Genomic DNA, 26,618 nt, shown 5'->3' with positions numbered 1-26,618 from the left:
TCCTCTCAGGGAGTGAAAGAAAGAAATAAGATGAGGTCAATTCTCTATACAGTCAAGAGAAAGGAGAGAAAGAGGGGGAAGGGTTAAGGTGGAGGAGCAATTCTACTGACATTCTCTCGCCACAGCGTAAACACACTGATGGCGGAGGCAGCCATTCAAGGCACAAGGAGCAGTTATGCTGCATTCATGCTGGCAGCTACAAAACTACAGGCCTACCGGGGTCTGCTCATAATTCCGAAATCCCATTATCCCGACCATTAAGGTTAGTGTGAGGATAGGGATAGGGTTAGTTACAGTATAATGGGGCCACGTAACCATTAATTTTCAATGGTACAAAGTGACGCCTGACGTTTGTAGCTGCTACACAAATCTACAATCCAGGTTTAGCTTATTGCAGCTACAAAAAGAAAAAAAGACAAAAAGAAGTGTTGTTTAACCATTTCCAATCACTCTTCACACTATTCCTGCTAGTAATGGGGGAAAACAAATTACTCCCATCAGCCAGTTCAGTGTTCTTTTCAACTCCAGGCTTTATACTTTTTTTCGCTCGGCTGACGCATGCTTGAGTCATTCCCACCCACATACTGACAACGGCATATAGGTTTCACTCGAGCAAAACCATTGTCCCCTCTGCCATACACAACCTCAACAAGACACCGCCATTCTTGTCATACCCCATTCATAATATTACAGCTTATGGGAGGGAGCACGCAGGGGCATTTTCAGGCAGTGGCAGAATCTGTGTGGTGGTGCCTGCCGCGGCTGTTGTCGACAGTTACTGGCAACGCCGCGGCTGTTGCCGCTGCCGGAGAATGCACTCGCTCCTTCTGGCTTATGCTGTATGATTGATTGTACCAGAGGGAACTTATGGTGTATGATTGATTGTATCTCTTTTTTCCCCCTGTTTTGTACCAAATTAAAATTATTTCCTTTCTGAAGACAAACAAACCATCTAAACACCCATCCATCTATAATGCCTGGCTTAAATCCACTGTGTCACTGACTTTGTCAGTTCCACTTTGAAATGACGTTTATCACACTTCAGTAGTGGAGAAAACACACCTTGGACTGGATAATAGCTTGGATGCGTTCAAAGCTTAATCTGGCAATGGAGGACGATTCATCAGTGATGAGCCTCGGGCACAAACCCCCAAAAAGGCTGTTAATTTCTTTTCTTCTTTTTTTCACAAATCCAATCCAATAAAGTGTTGTTCACTCGATAAAGGGAATGTGCCTGCTTAAACTCTGCCTAAAACAGAATCCTGGGCCTAAAGGCAACCTGCAAGCGATTTCTCCACAATGAGCGAGAAGTACCGTATTTTCCGGACTATAAGGCGCACTTAAAAGCCTTTAATTTTCTCAAAAAACTACAGTGCGCCTTATAGTCCAGTGCGCCTTATATATGGATCATTCATTGACATTGACATTCCCTTTAGCACAGCTCCATCTGTTGGATGCATAACGCTCTATTATGTGCGCCTTATAGTCAGGTGCGCCTTATATATGAAAACAGTTTGAAAATAGACCATTCATTGACAGTGCGCCTTATAGTCAGGTGCGCCTTATAGTCCAGAAAATACTGTAGCTCAACAATCAGAGGAGTGCTTCTTTGTATAGGCACACATTTAATTAGTTCTCCTTCTCTGCTACTTATTCAGTACAAACCTCTAGTTTACATGAAGGATTTTCTCAGGTTTCATGGTAAATACTGTAGAGCCATGAACAAGAAGAAATACTCCCAGTTTGGGGCCAAATAGCAGTGAAAACGACCAGCGTTTTTTTTTTACAGCAACAGAGGCGAATTCATTTTTATTAGTGTCATTACAGCTAAGCTCATGGTGATGCATTAATGAGGATGCCCTCTGCATACCATCTTTAACAGCCATAGGTGATACAGAAACGCGGTTGATGATGAATGTTTAAAGTCTGGAACAGATTGGTGAAACCATCTGTTTTAATGAGTCACTGCTCCAACCTTCCCTTTATCCAACTGTCGCAGTATTTTACTCTCATTTTTCACACCGTGCTCTTCGGTTTTGTCGCATCCAATGCATTTCCACTCTTTTTATTGTGTTTCTCCTTCCCTCCACCTCCAGCCTATGTTAATTTTTTATGGGGCCTCTCCCCTCAGCGCCACTTTGTCAACCCCATTTTCCCCCAGCGTAGTACGACACTTTACCTTCCTTTGCCCCAACTCTCTCTAAAGAAATCCCCTCTCTTCTCTTCCTCCTCTTTCCTACGCAGTTCCTTCTCTTTCCTTCGCCTCGAGCTATTCTCTCCGCCGCTCGCTGTCTGATTGCAGCAGTGTACGTCCCACCCCTTGCTTGTTCACAATGACTGTGACGGCATGGGGTAAATGGTATGTAGTGCACGTGTGTGTGTGTGTGTGTGCCTACGTGCGTGTTAACAGAACAGTGAGTGACTGCGCTCACGGCACACAATGGTGCAGTAATCCCAGGAGTTAAAGGGTGCTAGCGACATGGGTCATTTAATCCATTCCGAACGAGTACACATTATTGTGTATCATTATTTTATGCTTAATCTATTGAAAAATAGCAGATATACAAGCTCACAGCGCGGCACCGAGTGCCGCGCTGCGAGCTTGTAGATCTGCTATTTTTGAAAAATCGTGAAAATTTGAATTTTGACCCGATTCTATAAGTGTCTTTTGAATCCTTCTAAGATTTTTTGAAAAACCTGTGTTTCTGTGTCAGCAATCTGGCCGGCCATCGTCAAAGAAAAGGTCCTTTTCACTTAAATGGAGCTCAGTTAGTCTGTTCTTGAGACTAACTTTTCATGTGAAGGACCCCCAAAATGATATGTATTTGGCCACTACGGACCCACATCTCAAAATATTTAGTTCCAGGGACCACCCAGAAGCAAAACTTGAGATAAAAAAACTTTCGCTTTGAAAATACATATATTCAAAGATTTGCACACATTTTCACAACTTTTTCAAAAATAGCAGATCTACAAGCTCGCAGCGCGGCACTCGGTGCCGCGTTGCGAGCTTGTATATCTTCTATTTTTCAATAGTTAAAGCATAAAATAATGATACACAATATGTGTACCCGTTCTAAAAGGGTTAACCTTCCCTCAGTACTAAACACCCCCCCAGCACGTGCTCTCTCCGCCTAGCAACCCCACGTCTCCATCTCTCCCCACATCTCCATCCATCCCCTTCATTCCAAAGACTGCAGGTGGGGCTGAAGGCACTTGCCCTGCCTAGACAGTATGAAGGACAGGTGGAGATAGTGAAAGGGACAGAGACAGGACACAAGCTACAACCACCAGACCACTGTGGCAGCACTGATAGTCAGTGGTGTCAAGTAACTACTAAGTACATACTTAACTCATTCCCAGCCAATTCTAATTTCCTGGTACTCCCAGCCAGCCAGATCATCTTTCATCATCTTTTTGACCATATTCCATCACATTCTGTTAACACCTGTGCAGTCAAATATCTGTACATATTGAACTAATCCCTCTGCACAGGTGTTAACAGAATGTGATAAAAGATGATGAAAGATGATCTGGCTGACTGGGACTTCCTAGAAAAGATGATAAAATAATATTTGGTTGGGAATGAGTTAAATGACTGGTTCACCTCTGGGACAACCAGGTCTTATTTTATTGTTGTTTGGGACACGATCAACACAATCCTGAGTTATTTTTTGTGTTCAATCTATGTTTTTAGATATTTTAGTATTTCAGCATGCTACAACTGGTCATATGATGCATTTTGCATCATATGACCAGTTGCTGAAATACTGCTGAAATACAAAAATATCTAAAAACACAGATTGATCGTGTCCCAAACAACAATAAAATAAGATCTGGTTGTCCCAGAGGTGAACCGGTCCTTTAACACATTCCCCGCCATTTAACAATACCTTCGTACTCTCCCCTGCCTCTGTCTCCATAGACTTCCATGTAATTCATAGTGCACAGATCATGCACACCCATGCCTAGATAATGCACCACGTGTCTGCACATTGCTCACAGCTTTCAAACAAAAAAATCCAAATGGAAATCCGTTCAGGCATTCATGAGATAGCAGCATTATGTTTTCCTAAAATGTAAACAAAGATGGCTGCCATGTTTGAAAGATGGGGTAGCTATGGGGGTTAAACATACAATTTCGCGATTGCTATCATGCCTACTAAAGTTTTTGGTTTCAAAAATTTTTTTGAAAAAAAAGAAGAAAAAAAAAGAAAATTCTCTGGATTATCGGGCCTGGCGGGGAAAGACATTGAAATAATCTCTGGACTATCGGGCCTGGCATGCAATGAGTTAAGTACTGTACTTAAAGGGGAAGACCACCCATTTTCAATATTGAACTATGTCATTAGTATACCTGTGGAAATGAAGAAAAAAAAGATCCCCCCTTCTGTATTGCCTAGAACACTGGTGTGATGTCATCTCGGTGTACTTTACAATACAAACCCCAAAATCAATCCTCCAGTTCTTGGCAAGACAGAAGGGCCGGAACTCCTCTAAGGTATATTAATGACATAGTTCAATATTGAAAATGGGTGATCTTCCCCTTTAAGTTATTTGTATTTTACTTGAGTATTTCCAATTTTCAATACTTTTACTTCTACTCTACTACATCTTGGATCCAAATATTGTACCTTTACTCCAATACATGTAATTGAAAACTTTAGGCTATAGTTACTTTGTGGATTTTGATAATTATTACAAAACCTACATTAATTAGACTTCCGCCCTATATACATTTCAGCCATTTGATGTGACGCATTGTGAGCTTGTAGATCTGCTATTTTCAAACGATTTCTATACATTTGAAAACTTGAAATCAGACATTCTGCACAACAAGTACTTTCTACTTTTGGTACTTTAAGCACCTTTTGATGCCAATACGTTTGTACTTTTACTCAAGTAAATTTTGAATTCTGAACTTCTACTTGAAGCAGAGTATTTCTACATTGCAGTATTGGTACTTTTACTTAAAGGGGCACTCCACCACTTTTCAACCTATGTTCATATAATTGGTCCTCACTCAAAAATAGCTTTTTTTTCTTTTTTTTTCTCAGAGGGCTGTGGGCAGGTCAGAAACCCATCGTCTTGTGACATCATCGATTGCCAATCCAGCTTATAGAAACTGCAGGCTTTCTATTCCTGAAAAGTTGCAAAAGTGGAAGCCATTGTTCTCGCGATAATAAAAATCTAAATATTTTTTTCAAAAATATTGATACAATTTTTTTGGGGGAAAATGATGATGTCACAAGACGATGGATTCTGAACTTCCCACAGCTCTCCTAGGAGACTTGGACTGAGTAGAACAAAATTGTGATATTTTATCATGAACATTAGTGAGGACCTATTATATGAAGACAGTTTGAAAAGTGGTGAACTACTCCTTTAAGTAAAGAATCTGAGTACTTTTTCCACCACTGGTGATAGTGTTTTCACTCAGGAGGCCGCAGGGAAGCACTCAAGCATTTCTGGCATTGTCACTGACTGGGCTCAGCCATGTGAAGGTAGGATGCCATTAGCACCACTTAAAGCTCTCCACCTGTATTTTTCAAATTTTTTCAGCAGTTTAATGGCATAATGCTTAATGTTCCAGTGCCAACCTGTAGTGCATGTATACATTGATTTTAGAGGCACTATAGAGCATTTTTCACAAATACTGTAAGTGCATTTTGGGACATAAGTGCCCTTTTCAACACTTTTAAAGTCACTCTGGAAAAGAGCCTCTGCTAAATGCCTAACATTGTAATTGCAATTGTTTTGAGTGCGTAGTTCAACATTTTAAGATCCTCTTAACTCATTGACTGCCAAGGCCCGAGTTTCCCGAGTTATTACAGTAGTCCCAGGCTGCCAGAGCCCGAGTTTCCCGAGTTGGAAGCCATTATTTTATTTTTATTTTTTTTCAAAACATTTTTTTATAAAAAAATTTCTAAAAATGCCTCAAATGTATTAGGCATGATCGCAATTGTGAAATTGCATGTGTAGCCCCATAACAAACAAACACATCTTTCAAAATGTCAAAAATGGCTGTTTTGTCTGACTTTGAAGGCTTGTAACTCATGAATGCCTGAACGGATTTCCAAGCGGATTTTTTTGTTTGAAAGCTGTTAAAAAGTACTACACATATGATGCATATATGGTGCATGGGCGTGCACGATCCGTGCACTAAAAATTGATCCGTGCACTAGAAATCTAGGATAGTGGCAGTCTGGTACTTGGGGGCCATCTTGAAATGGCATTCAATGAGTTAAAACGGTATTTGGCTAAAAGTGACCATCTTATAGAGGGACGGCAACCCTCTGACCAGCCTAAAAAATATGTGCTCACTTTCACATTACCCTTGAGAGACTAGACCTGGTTGCCTTAGCAGCAAGAAGTACCATGTCAAACAACAACGACTACACAACGAGAGAAAACTAGGGGGTGAAGCAGCTAGTGAAATGGGCCGGAGGGAGGGCTTTAAGTTCATGTTCCCACATGAATAAATCAACTTTGGTACTGCGATCGGTCAGGAACAGGACACAGCTGAGGACGGAAATACCACTGAGCCAAGTGACAAGGACTTCAGGAAAGCAGCCTCCTCCAACAAGGCTGTGCCAGCTCCATGAACCGTGGAGCACAAAATGTTAACATGGGTAACAAGCATGTATGACGGGAGCTGCAAATTCTGACGTTTAACCTCTGACATATGCAGCATGATGGTTATAGGCCAATCCTATACGCTCGGCGACTACTTCAAAATTCACAGACACGCAAACAGGCACAGGCACACACGTTCATCGGCCATTCGTTTTGAAGAAATTCAAGAGACTGAACCCTGTGTGCTGGGCGCAACCCACTGACATCTTCAATGCCCATTCTACCTGCACTGGGCTTCTGGAACAGAGACCCTGGGCTGCCAGGGGAACTAGAAATGGAAGGCGTGCTGGCCGGTGGGTTTGCATCAGCTTTGAACTCCAGCGACGATCAGTTAAAATCATATTAACAGCCGCATCAGCGTGTTACCTCGCCCCCGCGTGCCATGTATCCGTGCTGAGGTTTTATAGCTGTATGAATATTAACGCTGATATCCTCCGCTGACCTGGAGCGGTGTCGATTGCATAGCAGGAATCCGCCTTTCAAGTGAAATGCTAAACCGACATGGTGGCGTCACCCCGGCATTCCTCTGGTGCTCCAAGAAAGTCATCATGTCGTGTTGACATTATTTATGTGATCACTAAATACATTACGGGAAATGGCATGTAGAGGAGGGGGGTAAAAATAACTGTGCAGTGTTTTTCTAATTCGGCACAGAGGGAATGGTCATTGCTGTGTTGCACACAGCTTGATAAGATGTGCCTGCCTTTTTTCTGAGGATCCATTGCGGCCTGCAAGAACTTGAAGAAATGAAAAATCTGAACCTGTCGAGCAACAGCTCTTAGTTCTTGAACATTAAAGGATGTTGATTTGTGCTTGTGAGGATCATTAATCCTTCAACCGAAGGACAAACAGGGTAGAAGCAGAGACACAAAATGTCGCAAGGGATGTTATTAAAGTTAATTTTCATCTCTCTCTCCAACAGTGTACAAGAAAAAGGATGAATTATAAATGATCCACGCTTTATGAGCAAAGACGGCGTGAATGGCGCTAATGAGGTGGAAGCATGGAAAAGGAGCATCAGGTATGTGCATAATTTGATATGAAGACATCGCAAAACAAATTTCCGTCTCTGAAATGGTGGAAGAATTAATACAATTTTAATAAATACATCAGGACTCGGAGGACGATGTTGGACCACCGCAATTATAGAAAGCTAACACACATGGCTGTGTAATATGACACAGACGAACTGTTCCAGACGTCGACATACTGGAGCAATTGGGGGTCAATCATGACAAATGTGACGGAGGGAATCAAATTCTGCCGTGTCGAGGCAGCCACTGCCTCGAGTCGCAGTGAATTAAAATGCCTCAGTCGCCTCTTTTAGTCGGGCAGGTGGAAACTGTGTCTGGGACGGTGGGGTGGGGGTGGGGGGCCTAGTGTGTGCATGTGTGTGTCCAATCCCCCACCGAGCCATGTGATAGCTGTCAGTAGGAAGGGGGCGGCATGTGGTTGCAGATGCGTTTGGTAGATGATAAACAGGTGGTAGATGTTGACACTGCTGGAATGGATGTGATGCCTCGTGTGAATGTAAGGGAAAATTGGAACGGTATGAGATGAGACATGCTCGTCATTTAGAGAGCAGACAGAGGGCACATTAACACGTGCTCTTCATCTCTATCTAAACAGAAAGTATGTACTTTGAAAAATATATATGTTATGTTATTTCACAGCATCCGGTATCCTTGACCCAAATGGAACGGAAGTCGGTAAAATGTGCTTTAGAGTTTAGAATGTTGTGCGTTTTTTTCTTTTAATGGTTCCTGAAGAATGCCATTGTATCTGCAAACATGCAACCTTAGTGGGGAATTGGTGTTTGTGTGGTCTGGAACATTAGGAAGCCCTATTATGTACAGGATATCACTTTAATGTTTGTATATATATATATATATATATATATATATATATATATATATATATATATACACACATGTATATATATATATATATATATATATATATATATACACACACACAAACACACACATGCTGTAAATACTGTATACAATACATATATGCACAGCCACACGTACACACAACACAACAAGGAGGATAAGAGAAGATGAAGGCCAGCTTTGAGCTTCTGATGCAAGCTTGACGTCCCAAGCTCACAGTTCCCATGACTACTGACAACAACTGTAGAGAGATCTGTGTTAGGGCAGATGAATGTTACCCCCTCAGATGAGGATCGTTACATCCCTGGAATCTCCTAAAAAAGGTAAACCTTCCTCAGCGGTAAACCTGCAACACACTGCAGGTTATCTAACTTATAGACAACTACAATAGCTCCAGAAAAGTGTAGGAGGAGGTACAATCCAGAATACAAACAGCACAAAGGACCACTGTAAATCCTAATAAAGCCTAGGCTTTGCTATGGGAGAACTGCTGTACAGGCACTGGTCAGCCTCATTATTTCTACATCTGATACCTCCAATGCACCCCAGTGGTCCAGCGATAAACAGAGGAGTGAGCTGCTGCCCTGGCAGTGGGCTTGCTGCGTGGCAACAGAACAAATGACCGCCTTGTTCCGAGTTCTCCACTGTAGCAAAACTGACTCCAAGGAGGTTAGGAAACCATCGATCATTAATCCCAGGAGATCTGACCGACTGAGCACCTACTGTATCTCCGGCATTGTACAAAGCCGATGAAAAAACAATCAAATTTTACCAAATATAATTTTACCGTCTCAAACTTTTTCTTGCTGAAAAGGAAATAATCAGGGATTTATACTGACTTAGAGGCACAAATGTGACGTGCTGCTCCGCCAAATCTGTCAAGCCACCGGTTTGGACGGACACACGCGCGCACACAGTGTATTCATAGAAAGATTATATTACAATCTGTGGCCTAATGGCAGTGTGCACAAGCACATGATTGGTTCAGTTGTTTGCGTGAGTAGCTCTGAACACTGACAGACGGATGAACCATCTTCTAGAAGTCTTGCCTCTGAGGAGCCATGCCGTAAAAATGTAAAAAAAGAAAAAAAAAAGAAAAGAATCCACTAACTGTGTCAAATAAAGTCTAAATACCAGGTGCCCCTAATTTGGCCATGTCATTATAGCGAATGTCATTTTTTGTATAACGAGATACTCAGCTTAAATAATTTAACATGAACAATCCCATTTTGCCCCTCAAATGGCTGAAGGTAAAAAGGCTTTGACATGCACAGCGCGAGAGTCACTCGTGCAGACAGAGTGGCGTTGAGGAGGAAACGAGCAGCGGCTGGCGTTGCCTCTGTTGTGCCATCCGTGTTGACACATCAGGAGGATGGATGCCTTTCAGGCAGAAAGACAGCGGAGCCGCTCATGGCTGCAATTACATGCAAATGGCTGCGCTGTCAGGGCCATCAGCATGGGATGAATGAAAATCTAAGACGCACTTCAAAAGTTATGTATTTTTATTGACAATCAAACACCGGTCCGGCGCTGCCATTAAGCTGTTCCCTTCCCCAACAGACGTGCGGATATGGATACTTCACCAGAGGGCCAACCCCTCCCGAATGTTATTAGTGCTCAAAATGAGGGGAGACGACAAACTGAAATGGGGCCATTTTCTGTTGACATGAGTCTCCAAAATAGGAAATCTTGACATGCTGTAATAGCCCAATCAATCGAAAGACTCCTTACTAGGGTGCCAGCGACAGAAGGAAGGACTGTGTTTGTCTGCAGAGTGAAGAAATCATGCAAGCAAACCACAACACACGGTAATCTGTGTGTTCTTGGTGAGATGGAGGGGAAGAAAAATAATTTGCTGGACCAGATTGGATTCCTTGTTACCGGATTCTCATCTACAATCTTCAGCCCTGCTTCTTCCAGGCCATCTGTGAACAAGTGTCTGATTATTTATGAAAGGAGGCAGCTGAGAATCCGAGAGGTTTTCAGAGCAGTGAAGGCAAACAAGCCTCAAAACCTGTTTATTCACGCTGAGGATTTCATTTTGTTCCAGACAGCGCCAGGCAGCATTAGTCAGCCCGGCAATAACAGAACTTGATTTAACTAAGTGAATCAGGGCAAATAACTAGCCTAGCTCTGAAAGATGGGATGTGAATACTGACATGACACCATCTCCATTCTAATAATCTGCAAACAAGCTCAGTGTCCTGACAGGTTTTAATTCCCAAAAGGGACTTTGGAGAAACTTCGATCAAATGTGTAGTAAAAAAAATAATGGGCCCTCTAAAATCGGGGGGTTACACACTACTCACCCTGGGCCCTATTACACGTCAGGCAGCCTGCCAGCCCCAACCGAGCCAGCAAATGTATGCTTAAACGGAGACTCTCATACTGTTCACCGGAAATTCAATTTGTTCCATAAGCCAGGGATGAAAAAGCAATTATTCACAGTCCCCCTCTTTTCACGATCTGTTTCTTTAAGATATCTCCCCTTCCTCGCCTACTAACACATAAGTCCTCAGATTAGCACTGTGTGTGGCGGTCCACTGGGGCAGCTGGGTTGAGCGCTGGGACTCAGAGAAGCATCGGCACAGTGCGCCTTGGATCAGGGCCACAACGAGGCCTGTCAATCAATATAGAGGGATGCCGTCACAAAGGGAAAGACAAAGCACGAACGCCACCACCCCATCACCCTCCCGGGACGGGAGTAAAAGCCACCAGATAATGACTTGATAGCAGGATGTCACTTTGGAGCAAGGAAGAGAGCGCATTTCAGAAGACTACTTTTTTCCTTCTTTCTTTCTTTCTTTCTTACACCAATTACATTACAGAGAGCAGACCTCAAACCAAAACGCACAATCCTCATCGGTGGACGGGTGGCATCAGGGGAGCGCATCGAGGCAAGGCTCCAATTTACACTTGGGGTATTAGGTGGGACCCTAGCGTGACTGTGCCAAGTGCCACAGAGCTGCTTCACATACACCCTCTTTGCCTTGAACCCGTCAATCAATCTCGGGACGAGTCGGTGGACCTAGTGGGGCGGAGAAGAGCTCATGTTTGAGTCATGTCCTCGTGTCCCTAGGATGTTCGGAGGAGGAACACGGACAACACCTGTTGATTGAGAGATGTGGGAGGCTCTGCCACTTTAATTGGCTCCCCGATCTCTGCTCGGGTGGGGAGGGATGGGGTACGTTGATGTGTGCGAGATGAAAAGTGGGAGGAGGGAAGGGGCATAACCATAGGGTGCATGCTGCCGAGGGATAAGCCTGGAAAGCCAGAGTTATCCATCTGAGGAGGGCAGTGTGACGCCATCAGCCACAGAGCTGCCATATTGAGCCGGGGAAGGCTTTAGGCCAGTCGCCCATGATTGAGTCTCCATACCTTAAAACCCCCCACATCCCTCATCTGCTGTCTGCCAGGGCCCATTCAAAATGATGCCCGAGTTTTTCTCACAGTCCGGTTACCAAACTGACTAATTCTACAGAACTTGTCTGTCCTGGACTCAGGAGACTGTGGAATCTCTGGAAGAGAGAGGGCTGGATTTAATGCGGAGCTCCAGAGGGCTTTGGAGATTAGCATTGCAGTGTACACGGCACCTGTGATTAGAATTAAGAGGGGGATGTTTGCTAGTTATGCTGAGAGGAAAATGAGAAGGAGAAAAAGTTCTTGTTACCTACAGTGGCTCACTGAATGAAGTGGTGAATGGTGGCTCGCTATGCGAATTTACACAATATCACTGATCTAATTCCACTAAGGGAGATGATATTCAAACAAGAAGATTAAGAAAGTTAGACATTTATTAATCACATGTGAAATTCAGTTTCAGCTTCAGCCAGCTGATGGCTGCTCGAGGGGGAGCTGTTAGGTGTTGAGTGTCTTGCCCAGGTACACTTAGAACACAAATTATATATATATATATATATATATATATATATATATATATATATATATATATATATATATATATATATATATATATATATATTTCTTTTTACAAAATGTAGGAAACCAAAAACTTAAGGGATAATTATTTACTTGTGACTCATAAATATAATGTCTGCCCACTCACAAATGTGTCCCGACCCACTGTTTGGGAACCAGTGTGCTATCTTAAGCCCAATCAATGTCCATTTGTGTATTTTACGCCATTGCAATCATTCATGTTGGTGATAAATACAGGGATCATCCACAACCTACGACAGTGAGACAGAAATTAGTTTACCCTTTAGCAGCGTTTCTCCAAGCTTGTTTTGACCAAACTCTTAATGTTGCAGTTTAGAATACTGGCAACGCTTGCAGCAGTCATCTTGAAATCAGAGACACATAAAGACGAGCATGCCACATTAGAAAATAAAAAATGTGTGCTCTGATCATGACATCCCTACTGGCAAGTGGCAACGCTTGCAGCAGTCATCTGGAAATCAGGGATATATAAAGACGAGCATGCCAGATTAGAGCGGTCTGATCAGGACATCCCTACTTAAAATGATGTTATACACCCAAATGTGTTGCTTGAACATGACATACACTTTTTGCAGAGGCATGGATGGGACCTCTCACTCTCTCCATCTCATGGTCACAAAATGTATGCACAAACCCAGAACTGTCATTAAAAATCACACCCGTGTGAACTGAGCGGTGGTCGGGGGGGGGGGGTGAGGGGTGCCTGTGTGTGTGGGGTGGGTGTGTGTGTGTGTGTGTGTGTGTCTGGCCTGGCTTGAACAACAGCGCCCCTCCCTTAACATGTGTGGTGAAAAAGGGTACTTCAGGCTACATACAGACACGCACACACACACGCACGCATACACACACGGCCACGTATAGGAGACGGTGTAACCACCGCTCAAAAAACTACAACTAAAAATAGCATCTGTTGCCTTTAAGACAATACCATTATGGAATTAGTCATTTGCAGTTGTCCCACGACTAAACCTATAGTGTCTTCACAGAGTTTTTCTAAGGGGCTTCCTACTCCTGACTCAACTCAACAAAACAACTTTAGTATAGTCATAATGATTTTTCTATTATTTTCTTTCCGGACATGACGCATTGACTTCGTCATGAAGACAAACTGCCCAGAGAATGAACAGAATGACGATATGTTGATTCATACTCAAGTCTAAGACTTAAAAATGTAGATACTTAGAAAACGTAGGAGTTAATTATGCAAATTGTTGTGCAGTAATTCAAAGTGTAACCACATACTGTACGACAGGCCCACAATACTTTACCGAGAGTCGCTGGTGGTCAACAATGAGCGGGGGAGGGGGAGTGGCTTGTTGTGGCTCCTCATCAGTCTTGTCAGCTGACCCCCTTGTCTGCTCTGATTGGCTCTTTCTGCATTTCCTGGCTTTGGACCCTCCTAGGTAGAAGTGGATGTAAAGAAGGACAGAATGTAAATTAAGACAAATTGAACTCGTAGACTGCCCCCTCACGAGTTTCCAAAGTTATTCCCGTTGTCTGGCGCCGCCACGCCTAAGTTTCCAGATTGCGAAATTGCATGTTTGACCCCCAAACCAACCCCATCTTTCAAACATGGCAGTTTGCTTACATTTGAAGAAAACATAATGGCTGGCATCTCATGAATGCCTGAACGGATTTCCAAGCAGATTTTTTTGTTTGAAAGCTGTGAAGAGCGTGCACACACGTGGCGCATGATCTGTGCATGGGCATGCATGATCCGTTCACTATGGATTACATTGCAGTCTATGGAGACTGGGGGCAGTTCAGCCTGAAAATTTCAATTTTTAAAGGGCAGCGTATGTGTTAAAAGAAAAAGAGAAAACAACAGCACCTGTGTTGTTGATATAAATAATAGGTAGGCCTATAATAATAACAAGTATAGCTGCAAGCAGCGATAATGGGTCCAAGCTATAAACTAAGGCATAAAGGATAATATTAGATTTCAAAATAATGGGAGATCTAAAGGTCTGAGGTCAAAAGTCAAACCACGAAAGTTGTTCGGCATGAGAGGAGACGCACAGGTGTATCGAAGTTTCATAGCTGTAGGTCAAACAGGGACAGCGCCACCCTATGGCCAATGGTCGTGGGCTTCGTGTCACTGACCCTTGACATAGCCCTCTATCGTCAGTTTCGTAAAAACTGACTGCACCGTAGAGATAAAACGGCGATTATTTGTAAAACAGCAGAATAATAATAATAATAAAAGGTAGAAACATAATGGGGGCTTTGCCTTTCAGGCTTTGCCCCTAATTATTATTATATAAATATCAAGCCTGACTCTCTCCAGAACCAATCAGATGCTGCACCTGCACATGTCTCTTGAGATGAATGCACCATCTCCCTGGTCCCTAATATGAGCCAAAGGTCCTTTTGAAGCCACGCTGAGCTACTGAGAGTGCCCTGCATTGGCATCTCTCCCATCATTCATAATTGTACTGCAGAACAAAAGATTGGACTGGAACTAAAGGCCTGGCCCAGATTGTAATTAGAGGGGGAAATAAAGAAAGCCCAGACGCCTGTTGTTTCAGCAGCCTGTACTTACTGTTTGTGCTCTCTGGTCTGTGATAGCTACTCCTTATTCTAACAGCATTTATACCTTAGGCCACCAGCTGGCCTCTGTTAATCTCCAGCGAGACCACAGACCCTTAATCAAACACAAACCCACCAGGGTTGTCCCAGAGACTCTAGAAGTGCACACCTCTAAATCAAGAGCCAAACGGGTTCAATGCAATTAGGGAAGCGGGGGGGAGGGGTGGGTGGGTATGAAACAAAAAGTCATCCAACCTAACGAGTGTTTTATAGCAGGCGTAACAAACTTTTTTTTAAGGATACATCTCAAAGGGTTTGGGTATTCTACAAAGGTACACTCAAATGTGAAGCCTTTGGGAGCATCGCTACTGAAATACAGTGAATGGTAAGACCGTGGGATACTATTTACTATTCTGTAAGCTACTGTATGTGTTGCATTATTCACAAGCTCCTCTCTATTTTAAACACCGAACACAAATCTAAAATAAGAGTGAAGCATGACAATCAGCAACATGATTCATCGTTGTTACAAAAGGTTGGGCTCCAGTATCTGTCCTATTTATTCTTTTCTTTATGAGTTAGATTTTCGTTTCGAGATATGCCCGGTTATTGGAAACACTGAATGATTTTGTTAAATAAGGCTTTGATTGCATTTCTCCAGTGTGAGTAATGACCGTACTGTAGGCGATGGAAAATCACTGATTCCCACAGGAATCGTTCTGCAGCCCACCGTCTCCTTTAAAACTGTCCTCCCCTGCAACTCAGACACTGGAGCGTCCAACCAGGTTTCCCAAGTCGATGGATAGCCTTGTCAAGTCAACTTACAAAATGACAATATCCCACAACGTTGTATGAGAAGTCCACCTGGAAGTTACAATATAGCTGGACAAACCAGAAATGTTATTACACATTCTGAATTAACCCATTTTGGGCAGGAATCGTGTGTTTTTACCCTTCAGGACAGAAACTCCTTTTGAGGTTCTTGTTGCTATGTATAATAATGAATAAATATTTGTAGTTTTTCAGAAAACTTCAGTCCTAAATGGGTTAAACTATATTAAATAGATCATCATCCTCCATGCTTTTGATGGATTCAAAGCTGAACAAGATCATCATTATGGGTAACCTCTGAATTCACTATGGTCCTATGAAAAATGCAATGGTTATATTAGAGAAGGGAGCAGTCGTTTCCTGATTTTCAATCTGTCGTTGTTGGATATTCATGAATACACTTTTCTTTCTCCATACAAATCTGTCACTGACAGAGGAGATTTGCACATGAAGACAAATATCTCATCCTGGGGGTGTTTCGGCACTGTTGTCTGGAATCTTTTTTGGCATTTCAATGCGCATGTTGAACTAATGTACTGTGAATCCCAGATCCAATGTTTTGTAGTAGTGTGGTGCAAAGGTCGATTTATGCATAATCAAACTGATCTGCATGCAGAGTGTTGTGGTCGCCCTAGGCTTCAGAGACTCAAAGGTTATGGTAAGCTCCAGAAAAATAAAATGGCATTGTTTACCAGGCAAAGTTTAGACATGAAAGGCTGCGAGTGGCAGTTCATTCAAAATTATATTTGATTTGGGTGTTCGGGAGCAGCAGGGGTCAAGTAGTCGCCCACCACCATGAGGAGTGCCACTGAGGAGACAGCTTACATTTTGCTATGGTGCCTGCGGTGCCCTCCAACGAATACAACTGGCTGTGTTTGTGGGTGGGCAGCCGGCAGGGATTTGTATTCTTTGTGGTTGTCTACACCCTCCCCACAACAACTGTGGTGGTTCTTTGTACAATTTAAGTCGAATTTTAAAGAAAAACCACAACAACAATAATGCACAATCGCACACAGAAACTAAAATGGCTCGTTCAGAAGTAATGTCCTGTCTACACAAATTATGCGCAGATGGCGCACCCCACAAATACATAAATCTAAACTAGTGGTTCCCAAAATGTTTAGAATGTGACCCAAAAGAGAGATTAGACGTTTGCCCGGGACCCAAACTAGTGAAAACAGCAGATCTACAAGCTTGAACTTCTTAAGACATTTTGTTTTCTAATTTATGGTGTTTGGGAAACAGTGATCAAACCAATACCTTCTTTTTCTTGCTCTTCCTCTAATGTCTCTGGTCCAGCACTCCCATCCCGGGGAGGGCCCTCCTGAGATGCCCCGCTCTCTTGTTCCTCTGTGTGCTCTTCCAGCTGTGCCATGGCTGAACCCTCAGCGGGCCCCCGTGGATTCTGCTCCCCAGATTCGCAGCTCTTCCTGGGGCTCTGAGAGTCCAGGCTGTCCATGGACTCATCGCCATTCACACACAGCAGCACCTCGGAGGCTAGCTGCTCCTCTGTGCCCTTAGGCTGTGGCACCTCTGCCACTGGCCCGTGGTCAGCCTGCTGGGGCCCGGTGATCTCTTCAGTCTTTGACTCCATCTGCTTCTCTCTACCCTCAACCTCCTCTTGTTTGGATATGGACTGATCGGTGTTGGGCGTGGGTTGATGAGCATTGGGCGCGGATTGAACAGCGTCGGGGGTGGGTAGATCGGTTTTGGACGTGGGTACGTCGGTTTTGGGTGTGGGTTGATCGGTGTTGGGAGTGGCCTCTTCGGCTTTAGGCGCGGGTGGATTAGTGTCGGGCGTGGTGGGTTCATGGGACTTGGACGTGGATTGATTGGTGTTGTTGTTGGGCGTGGTGGGTTGATCGATGTCGGGAGGGGGCTCCTCATCTTTAGGCGTGGGTACGTCCGGGTCCTTCTTGGTCTCCGCCGGGACCACCACGACTACCAGGGGCTCGTTGGAGCTCTCTTCTTCCTCCATGGAGGGGATGTGTGGGTGTGGATGGTGACCGTTGGGCTGAGGTCCCGGGGTGTCGCAGGAGGACTCCTCGTCCTGCGTGAGACACGAGTCGCTGGGCCCAGCAGGCTCCGCCCCCTCCTCAGCCGGCTCCTCCTCTTCCTCCTCTGTCCCCGTGCCCTTCTTGTAGCTCTTCTTCTTCCTGATAATGCCCCGCCCCCAGGACGGCCGCCGACGAACCTTGCGCTTTAGCTGATCTGGAATTAGGTGGGATATGGGGAGGGTGGAAGAAAGAGAGCGAAAGAGAGGGAGAGAGATTAATTCACGGATATGCACAAAATATTCTAAAAACAGTGACTGAATAATGCAGTGAGATTACACTAATTACAGGGTGTTCCGGACGATGGTTTCCATTTCCAAAAGACAGCGGGTTGCTAATAATAGCATTATAACAAAGACAGTGGAATTCAAGACTATCAAACACATGTTTCAAACATAACAATTTTCAGTCAGCACAGTCCTCCGTTAACCATAAATTAACTGGAAATTCTTGACAGAGGAAACTTAACAACTAGCAATTGAGTTGTATAACAACCGCTTCCTCCCTCTCTTGTTCTCTCTTTCTCTCTCTCTCACTCTCACTCTCACACACACACACACACACACACACACACACACACACACACACACACACACACACACACACACACACACACACACACACACACACACACACACACTAAACAAAAGGGCTAAAATCCAATGTCTACTTCATTAGTGTGGTTGCCTACAGGAAAACCAGACTAAAGTTATTGTCAATCTTTATTTAATCTAGAGCTTCACGTGACATCACCATCCATCCATCCATCCATACAACCACCTTTCCAATTTACCAGAACTGCACCTTTCTAGTTAGTTAGTGTGGCATGACCTACATCTTGGCACAAAGCGCTCAAAGTTTGTTATACGCCCAGGGTCACATTGGCCAAGCTTTGCGGGACGCTTAACACATCGGATGCCCACGTGATCTCTGACGTTTAATTTGCTGGTGCCCATGGCAACGCGTCATTTTACCTACCGGCGAGAGTACTGGCGAGAAAAGTAATCCGAGTAAATGTAATCCGAGTATGTCCTGTTTATTTCGCGAAAATCTTTTCTTTCAGTCAGGACCGTTTTTTATCATTTCTAAGCCACAGTGTTTGTGTTACGGCATGTAGAAGAGGCTGCCGTTTTGAGAAAAAAATGAAAAAAGGAAGAGAATCCGGAGAAAACAGCACTTTTGTGCAGCCGGTAAACAGGAAGTCAACGAGCCACACAGCACGTCCGGGTGACGTAATTGCGCGCTGCATGTTGGGAAATGGAGTTGTTTCATCACCGCGGTAGCCAAGTGCAGTAGCTACAGTACAGTATAGTTTACTGTACAACACGTGGGCACCCGATGTGTTAATGAATCATAAATGGCACAGCTCAGCTCACTTCACACTAGGTGTGATTCTTTTGTTTCTAGAGTAGCCCCAAAACGTCATAACATCGAGGCATATATATAAGGGCCACGAGAGGGGCCGTCTAAAAGGCGTTACAGAAGAACGTACTGACAAGATGCGCCGGTTCTCATATGTAGTTAACTGTGACCTACGGTTGCAATAAATAGGCAACCATGCTTGTATTTTACCAGAATTGCATTTCTAGTTACACTAACAAGGACACAAGGGTGGGGGAGTGAGAGAGCATTGTAGGAATTAGGAAGTACTCAAACCTTTACAATTGGAAGCTTCCCCAGATGCAAACCATAAATCACAGCTCTGAAAATGGATTTTCTCGCTGTTTTCTCTCTCCCTCCTTCCCAAAGGGGTGTGTGTGTGTGTGTTGGGGGGGGGGGGGGGGAGGGAGGGGGGGTTGTGTTTAGAACCCTATAACAACAAAACCACCCCGACCAATGGAACTGCCATCTCCCCTTTTCTTCTAACTGTTCTCCCAGCCTGGCTACGGTATATCCAGGGAGGAGGGAGGGGGTTGTGAATTGTTGATTGCATTTCACGTGGAGCCTATATTATGAACATAATCAAAGGGCACAGGAAGAGGGTAATGCAGAGAAAGTGGGAGGAGGGGGAGCAAGCAGGCAGGGCTTAAGGTGGTATCCAAGCACAGTAACGCCAAACACAGATGATTTTTGCGATGTGGGCTGTTTGGAGGGAAACCAGAGCCTGCTTCTGAGAAAGTGTAGTAAAAGTGTAGAAAAGCTCAACGCTGTGAAACTTCAACATGGTCGATTCCATTCACTGTTTTTCCCAAGGCACAGGGGTGTGAACCAGGGCAACTACAGTGAGTGAGTGAGTGAGTGAGTGAGTGAGTGAGTGGTTGGGTGGGTGAGTGGTTGGGTGAGCAAAATTGGGCAAAAGAGACAGGCAGGCAGACAAGGAGTGATAGAGATATATAGAGCGCAACATGTCAGCTTCCTGGACAGCCGGGTGGTTTGAACCTGACAATAAGTGGAATTGCTCTGACCTGTCAGTGAGCTCACTGTAACCCCACAGAGAACCTTTGGTCTTGGCTTGAAAACGGAGCTTCAAAGCTTAACACCAGCCATTGGTTCACATCAGGCAGCATTTGACACTGCATGATAATTCTGTATGCTGTGAGGATAAAAATAGACCATCCACCCATAGATTTCTCCATCCCCACAAGGGTTGCACAAAGGGAAGTTAAAGGTGCAGTGAGTGTTTTCTTCTTTGTGTTAAAATAAGTGATAAATCGCTGTATATTCTGATAGTCATCATTGCTATCAAGATTTTGTTCAGTAACAGGGGGGAGTTTGGCCTACATCTGGCCTACATCTTTGCACAAAGCACTTAAAGTCTGCCTTGCCAGAGTGCAGCCTCCTCAGAGGGGTTTCAGATTATAACATGGCATCACATTGGACTCGATATAATCAATAAAATCCTGGCCATTATATTACTGCCAAGGCCCATCGAAGTGATGTGACTCTGTTGTTGTGGAATAATATGCAGAATCGATACAGCATGGCAGTCTAGTCCCCACTGGACCAGATGATTAGGGCTGTGTTATGTTATTTACTGCACATCGCTTATACTTGAGTACTCTGTTAGCACCGCTTTTGTCTCCATGCTAGAACAGTGCCTCATTCCATTCATCTTCATCCGTGCCATTATTACCCACTGAGGCATGGCTAGGCAATCCCCAATAAGAAATCATAACACCAGCGAATGCAGTCTTTATAGTGCCTCGCCCGCCTCCTTCCCTGGCTTGCTCATCTCATCTTTCTATTCTAAAGATGTTGTGCTTCGCGGGGAGCTCGATCATGACTCCTGGTCAGCCGCGTCTGACCAGATCGGAAGTCAACAGAGTGAAGCAGAGCACCACCTTGACCGCCAGGCAGAGTGAAAATAGAAAGGACAAAGCAAGCGATAGTAGCATCTCATAATCCTTCTCCTTAGTGACCCTCTTGGCAACCAACCAAATGCTTCAGCCGCAACAGCCCACCACATGACCTATAGGGAATGGACTGCAGACAGTGCTGCTGGCTAATGATATGCAATTGAAAATAGAGCCATAAACAGTCATTTATAAGAGTGTGTACACACAAGCAAGCATGTGCAAACCTGGAACACATATACCCATGCTAGCAGGTATGCCCCCCCCCCCCACACACACACACAAACACACAAAACACTAGAGCCAATAGGAGAATGTGCAAATGTATTTTCCTCAGTAGCCTTCCTGTCAAGTAGCTGCCAAGTTTAACTGGGCATCCAGCACTGTAAAATCTCTAGACGTCCTTTGTTTCTCCACTTGTCTTCTGTTGTCTTTCAGCTGTCAAACAGACAGACCAATAAAAGACACAATCTCTCACATAATACAGTTTCCACTGAGATGTGGAATCTATCGGGCACTTACACTCCAATTTGCATTTATACGAAAAGGCGACTTCACTTAACAGAAATGTACTCTCCCGGCACATTCAGCATCCAAGCCTTCAGGGACTGCACAGGTGAATTGTGGCAGACGTGATTTGATGCATCAAGTCTATAGTTATTCAGCCTTGATAATTAAAGCCAGTCGACAACAGTGTGCCTGTATGTGCTTCCCACAGAAAATGACAGAACGCCATAAGGTAAGCGCGAGTGATGCTTCCACTTCTCGAACATTCGACATCTCTCCAGAGAGCGGGCGAGGCAGGCAGCAAGCAAAGGATGGGGAGAGGAGGAGGTTTGGCTTCGCCCTGTCGTCCTGCCGTCTGGCTGGCTCTAATATCCCTCCCAGGGTTTGGTACAGGGACACGGTCTAAGGGGGCTCTTTCATCTGCTACAAACTAAGCCTATAACCACTTATCTCGTTGCGACAGTGCTGGAACTAGATAGCACCCAGGCTGGCTGTAGTATCTACACCAGCCTCTGAAACGGACAGGTGACGACAGAGGTGTCCCCATTGCCAGGACAAACCACAGTGACCAAAGTGACCGCCTTTGTGCTCGCTGACCTTTGTGCCACGCACTGGCCTGTTTGTTGTTCAGAAGGGGTGGTGAAGGTGGGGGCAGAGAATGCTAGCAGAACGGTGAGCTTTTGGTGGGGGTGCAACTTGGGCTGATTAGAGTCTGAGCAGGGGGGCAGTGGTAGCGGACAGAAAGCAGAGAGGGATGGAAGAGAGAGAACAAAAGAAGAAGAAATCCTACCAGGCACAGCCAGCTATCTTTCTTTTTTATTTGGCTGGCTGGCATCAGCTCAATGGGCTCTGTAAGCCTGTGTACTGTATGGGTGTGTGCATGCTTTTCTCATACAGCGAGGATGCATCATTTGTTGGCCATTGGTTTTGTATTTGCCCTTCAGGAAATATACATTTAATTCAGGAAGGCATGCCCTGAATAACCTGCTGTTGGTATGAACAATAAAAAAACATAATAAAAAATATATATATTAAAAAATACAGGACAGAAAAGAGATTTATGAAAATGCATTTTAGAAATATAAGTTATTTCATTAAATGCAGTGAGAAAATTGGGATCCAGAGAGATGACCGCTATGCAAGGAAAATGTTCCAAAAAGTAGCACATTGCTCCATTTTCTACCGACCCCCTCTTTCCTAGTCAAATACTCTTCTCAAACACACACACACACACACACACACACACACACACACACACACACACACACACACACACACACACACACACACACACACACACACACACACACACACACACACACACACACACACACACACACACACACACACACACACACACACACACACACGACCCGCAGCATGTGGACAGTCTTGCCAGGGTCAGGTCTCTCCTGTGCCGCTATGAAGGCTCCCCCTCAGGGACAGAGAGGTGAGACAGAGTGGCAGCAAATGACTCGTCATCCTCAGGCTCTTTAATAATGCATGGAAATTGTTGGAGCATGAACGGCCGACCACAGGCACAGACGGAAGATATGGTGGTAGGAAGACGGTGGGAAGGGAAAGTGGGAGCGCTGAGCACTTTGTAATAATTAAAAAGCGCCTAATGCATGCATGATTCATGCAGCAGCACAAATGTTTAGGGCTGCTATCCAGCTCCTCCGTGACGGAAGAATATAAAGCGGTACACACACACACACTGACAGCAAATGGCCCCAGGAGAGGAGTATCCAAAGTGCCATACCAGCAAGTATTAAATAAACAAATCAGCCCAACGACACTGATCAACAATTCAGCGGCATAAAGCTCCTGTGCCCTTCAGCTCCTCTCCAGCTACGTCTGGTTTGTAAATGGTACTGTAGTTGTTGTTGGTTATAAAGTCTGTAAAATGCAGTCATATACTGTACAGTACAGCCACTGAGACACACATCCCTGTGTTTCTCTACACTAAATGTGTCTGGGAACAGGTGGATTTTTGAGTGACTCCCACATTTGTTGCTGGTGCTGTTATGCGTTTGCGGGGTTTCCCTTGATAACATATTTCTTTAAATCCCAAATGGTCTCATTCTCTTCCTGATCTATTACATATATGCAGTTTTACAATATACATAAAAAAATAGAACCCCCCCCCCCCACACACACACTTAACCCCTAACAGCTCCCCAGGCGCCCTATTAATGGCAGCCATGGCTCCTAATAGCTCATAATAATGACTAAATGCAGATGACAAATCACAGGTATGCACATGTGCAATAGTGGTCAAAGTACAAAGTATAGATACTCATTATGAAATATTAGTTAACGACAAGTGAAAGTTGCTCTGTCAAAACTTGAGTAAAGTACTTGTACTTGTTTTAAAAAATACACACTTTAATGTGTATCAAAGGGAAACATTGGCTGGAAAACTGTGGCTGCCTGCTTTTAGTTTAATTGTCTGTCATTAAACCCCAATGGAAACTTGGGTTTAAAATCATCTTAGCAAACCTTGTATTTTAAATTTCAAACTGCTAATAAGGTATTCAATCAATGCTGTTTAATAATCTGAGTGAACCCCTCCAAGCCCCCCAAATGACCCCCCCCCCCTACACACACATACTGTACACACACACACTTTGTCACTAATGCTTTTTAAGTCCAACTGTATCTCATATTACTTTGCCCTGGAACCCCTTTAAGGACCCCTGAGGAACCAGTGTTGTACTCAACAGATGGCGAACATTAACAAGCTATTAGTAATTCCAATTGTGAATGGACAGTAGCAAGCTACAGCTACAATCAGATGTTTTCATTGTAAAGTATTCCTGATGGAAGTGCCGGTCTCTTCCGTGTGAGTGGAGCTGTGTGCACACACAACACACAAGCACCCTACAGCAAGCCCCTTTGTTTCAGAACAGAACCACACAGAGGCTCCTAAGAGCATAAATGAAAAAAGCCGATGGATGGCCTAAAGGTGTCCCAAGCCGATGACAGAGGTGGTTAGTGTGGGAAGGCGCCTGTTGCTGAAAATCTGCTGTTGAATGGGTTAGGCTCGGTTGGTTAGCAAGCTTGACTGAACCTTGTTGGCATTTCGGCTGGCATTTCGCCTATCCTGACCCTCATTTCTGGGTACGCCCCTGCCATGCCCTATACGCACCCTGCAGTGCAGTAGTTATCTTTCTAATTTTTCAAATTACTTGAGCATCCACATGTGCATGTTCAAGCCAAAGGCTATACTTTTAGCACAGTGTGGAGAGAGGTGCATATGCATTCAGCAACTTTTCACACCTTTCAACTGAATCATCCTGGCTTCATTAGTAGTAGTCTGTTTGGTGGGGGACACCTTAACAGTGCCACCAGGCCTGTACGATAGTAAGGGAAAACACAACACTCTACTGTATACAGTACATCACAAGAACTGGGCCATTCACACATAGCCAACAAAAGGCAGGCAGCTTTATTAACAGTAACTATATCTACCATTTCTCTTTTCATTTTTAGGTGATAATTGTGAGATGTATCCTAAAATCCTTAGTTCATTTTTTAGTTGCAGTTGCAGTACACACTCATGTATATGCATACATGCATACATACAGTAAATCCAGATATAGTCTAGTTAGATTAATCAGCATGATAATGCTTTGCTCTCTACACTCCATCAACCATAACTCAGCCTCATCCCCCCAAGCCTACTTAATAAAGTCAGGTCTACGTTATTGATCCGTTCATGTACTGCTTCATTCTTAAATCTCTCCTTTACGTGAAGCACATGCTGCTCCAAGGACAGACCAGAGGGGACAGTATAATGGATTTAATAACCTGGATGTTTTATAAGGGTGGGGGGAAATGGGAGCTCCCTTCTTTACCACACAGACCCGGAGTGTAGGCCACTTAAAAAGAAACATTATCTAAAACCGTGGTTCCAAGCTTGTGAATCGTGAAGATATTGCAGGTGGGCCCCCAAATAATTGGCAGATGACATAACATTAATAATGAATAGAAAGTATGTAAAAAAAGTATGAAAAACATACCATGACATGGTATGTTCTTCTTCAAAACCTTGAAAAGGGAGTTGATTCTGACACAGATAAATAGGAAAGTAAACTATACTACATTAGTTCCTCTGATCCAAACTACCAGTAAGACTCCCTAAATCGGGAGATAAGCGAGTCAGGTTGCATACACAAACTTTGGAAGGCAATGGTAGCCAATCAGGAGGGAATATGGGAAATGGGACAGATCCATGTTGATGACATGACTGTAGAGATACTGTCTACCACTTTGCGTGATTTTAGGGCAAAATCTGTAGGAGCAGTGTCCAAAAATGTGTCTTGCAAGAATCGGCCTCATGGTGGCGCTAGAAGAGGGCCATGTGAGAGATTAGGGGTGGGGGTTGTGGTTTGCCAGCCAAGGAGTGTGTGCAAAGTTTGGCATAGATAGGGGCAACGGTGGCGGAGATATGAGTAGGGGAAAAGTGTGACGCGACGTGACGAGACAGACAGCCAGCCGGTGGAGGTTTTGATAGTAACTGCGACCTGACAGTCGCAACAACACAATCGACTGATCGATCATTAAAAAAACATGCGCTAAAAATGCACACGGCCCACCCATCTGACCAACTTACCGCTGCCGTGTTAAGCAGTCAGATGGGAGGGGCGCAAACACTTTCAAGATTTTCAAGTACAGGTAGTGTAGTCCATCAGATTCACACTGTGGCCAAGAGAGCACATGGAGGGGAGGGCCTCATGGTATCTGAAGGCAAATCAGCTTGTTCTGACCGCCTCTCCTATCGATTGATAAACACATTGACCATTTACACCCTTGAAATGTGATGCTAATCTCTTCCCATTTTTTCAGAGACTGCCCTCTTTAAAATGAAACATGCTTATGGGTCAAAATTCAAATATACTACAGAGTAT

General features: G+C 44.1%; 1 protein-coding gene across 1 annotated transcript in view; it reads right to left on the bottom strand.

Moving 5' to 3' along the window:
- Positions 1-26,618, bottom strand: part of atad2b (ATPase family AAA domain containing 2B) — a gene marked incomplete at its 5' end in the record, with an annotated part of 135,538 nt that overhangs the window by 19,352 nt on the left and 89,568 nt on the right. The window contains 2 exons of the mRNA XM_080744574.1: positions 13,760-13,890; positions 17,112-18,062. Of these exons, the coding sequence (XP_080600700.1) occupies positions 13,760-13,890; positions 17,112-18,062 (1,082 nt within the window). The remainder of the gene's footprint in view (positions 1-13,759; positions 13,891-17,111; positions 18,063-26,618) is intronic.

Source organism: Nannobrachium achirus (genome assembly GCF_963921795.1).
Source record: "Nannobrachium achirus genome assembly, chromosome: 16".
Lineage (NCBI taxonomy): Eukaryota > Metazoa > Chordata > Actinopteri > Myctophiformes > Myctophidae > Nannobrachium > Nannobrachium achirus.
The sequence above is the reverse complement of the archived record's forward strand: the minus strand, read 5'-3'. Positions and strand labels throughout refer to the sequence as shown.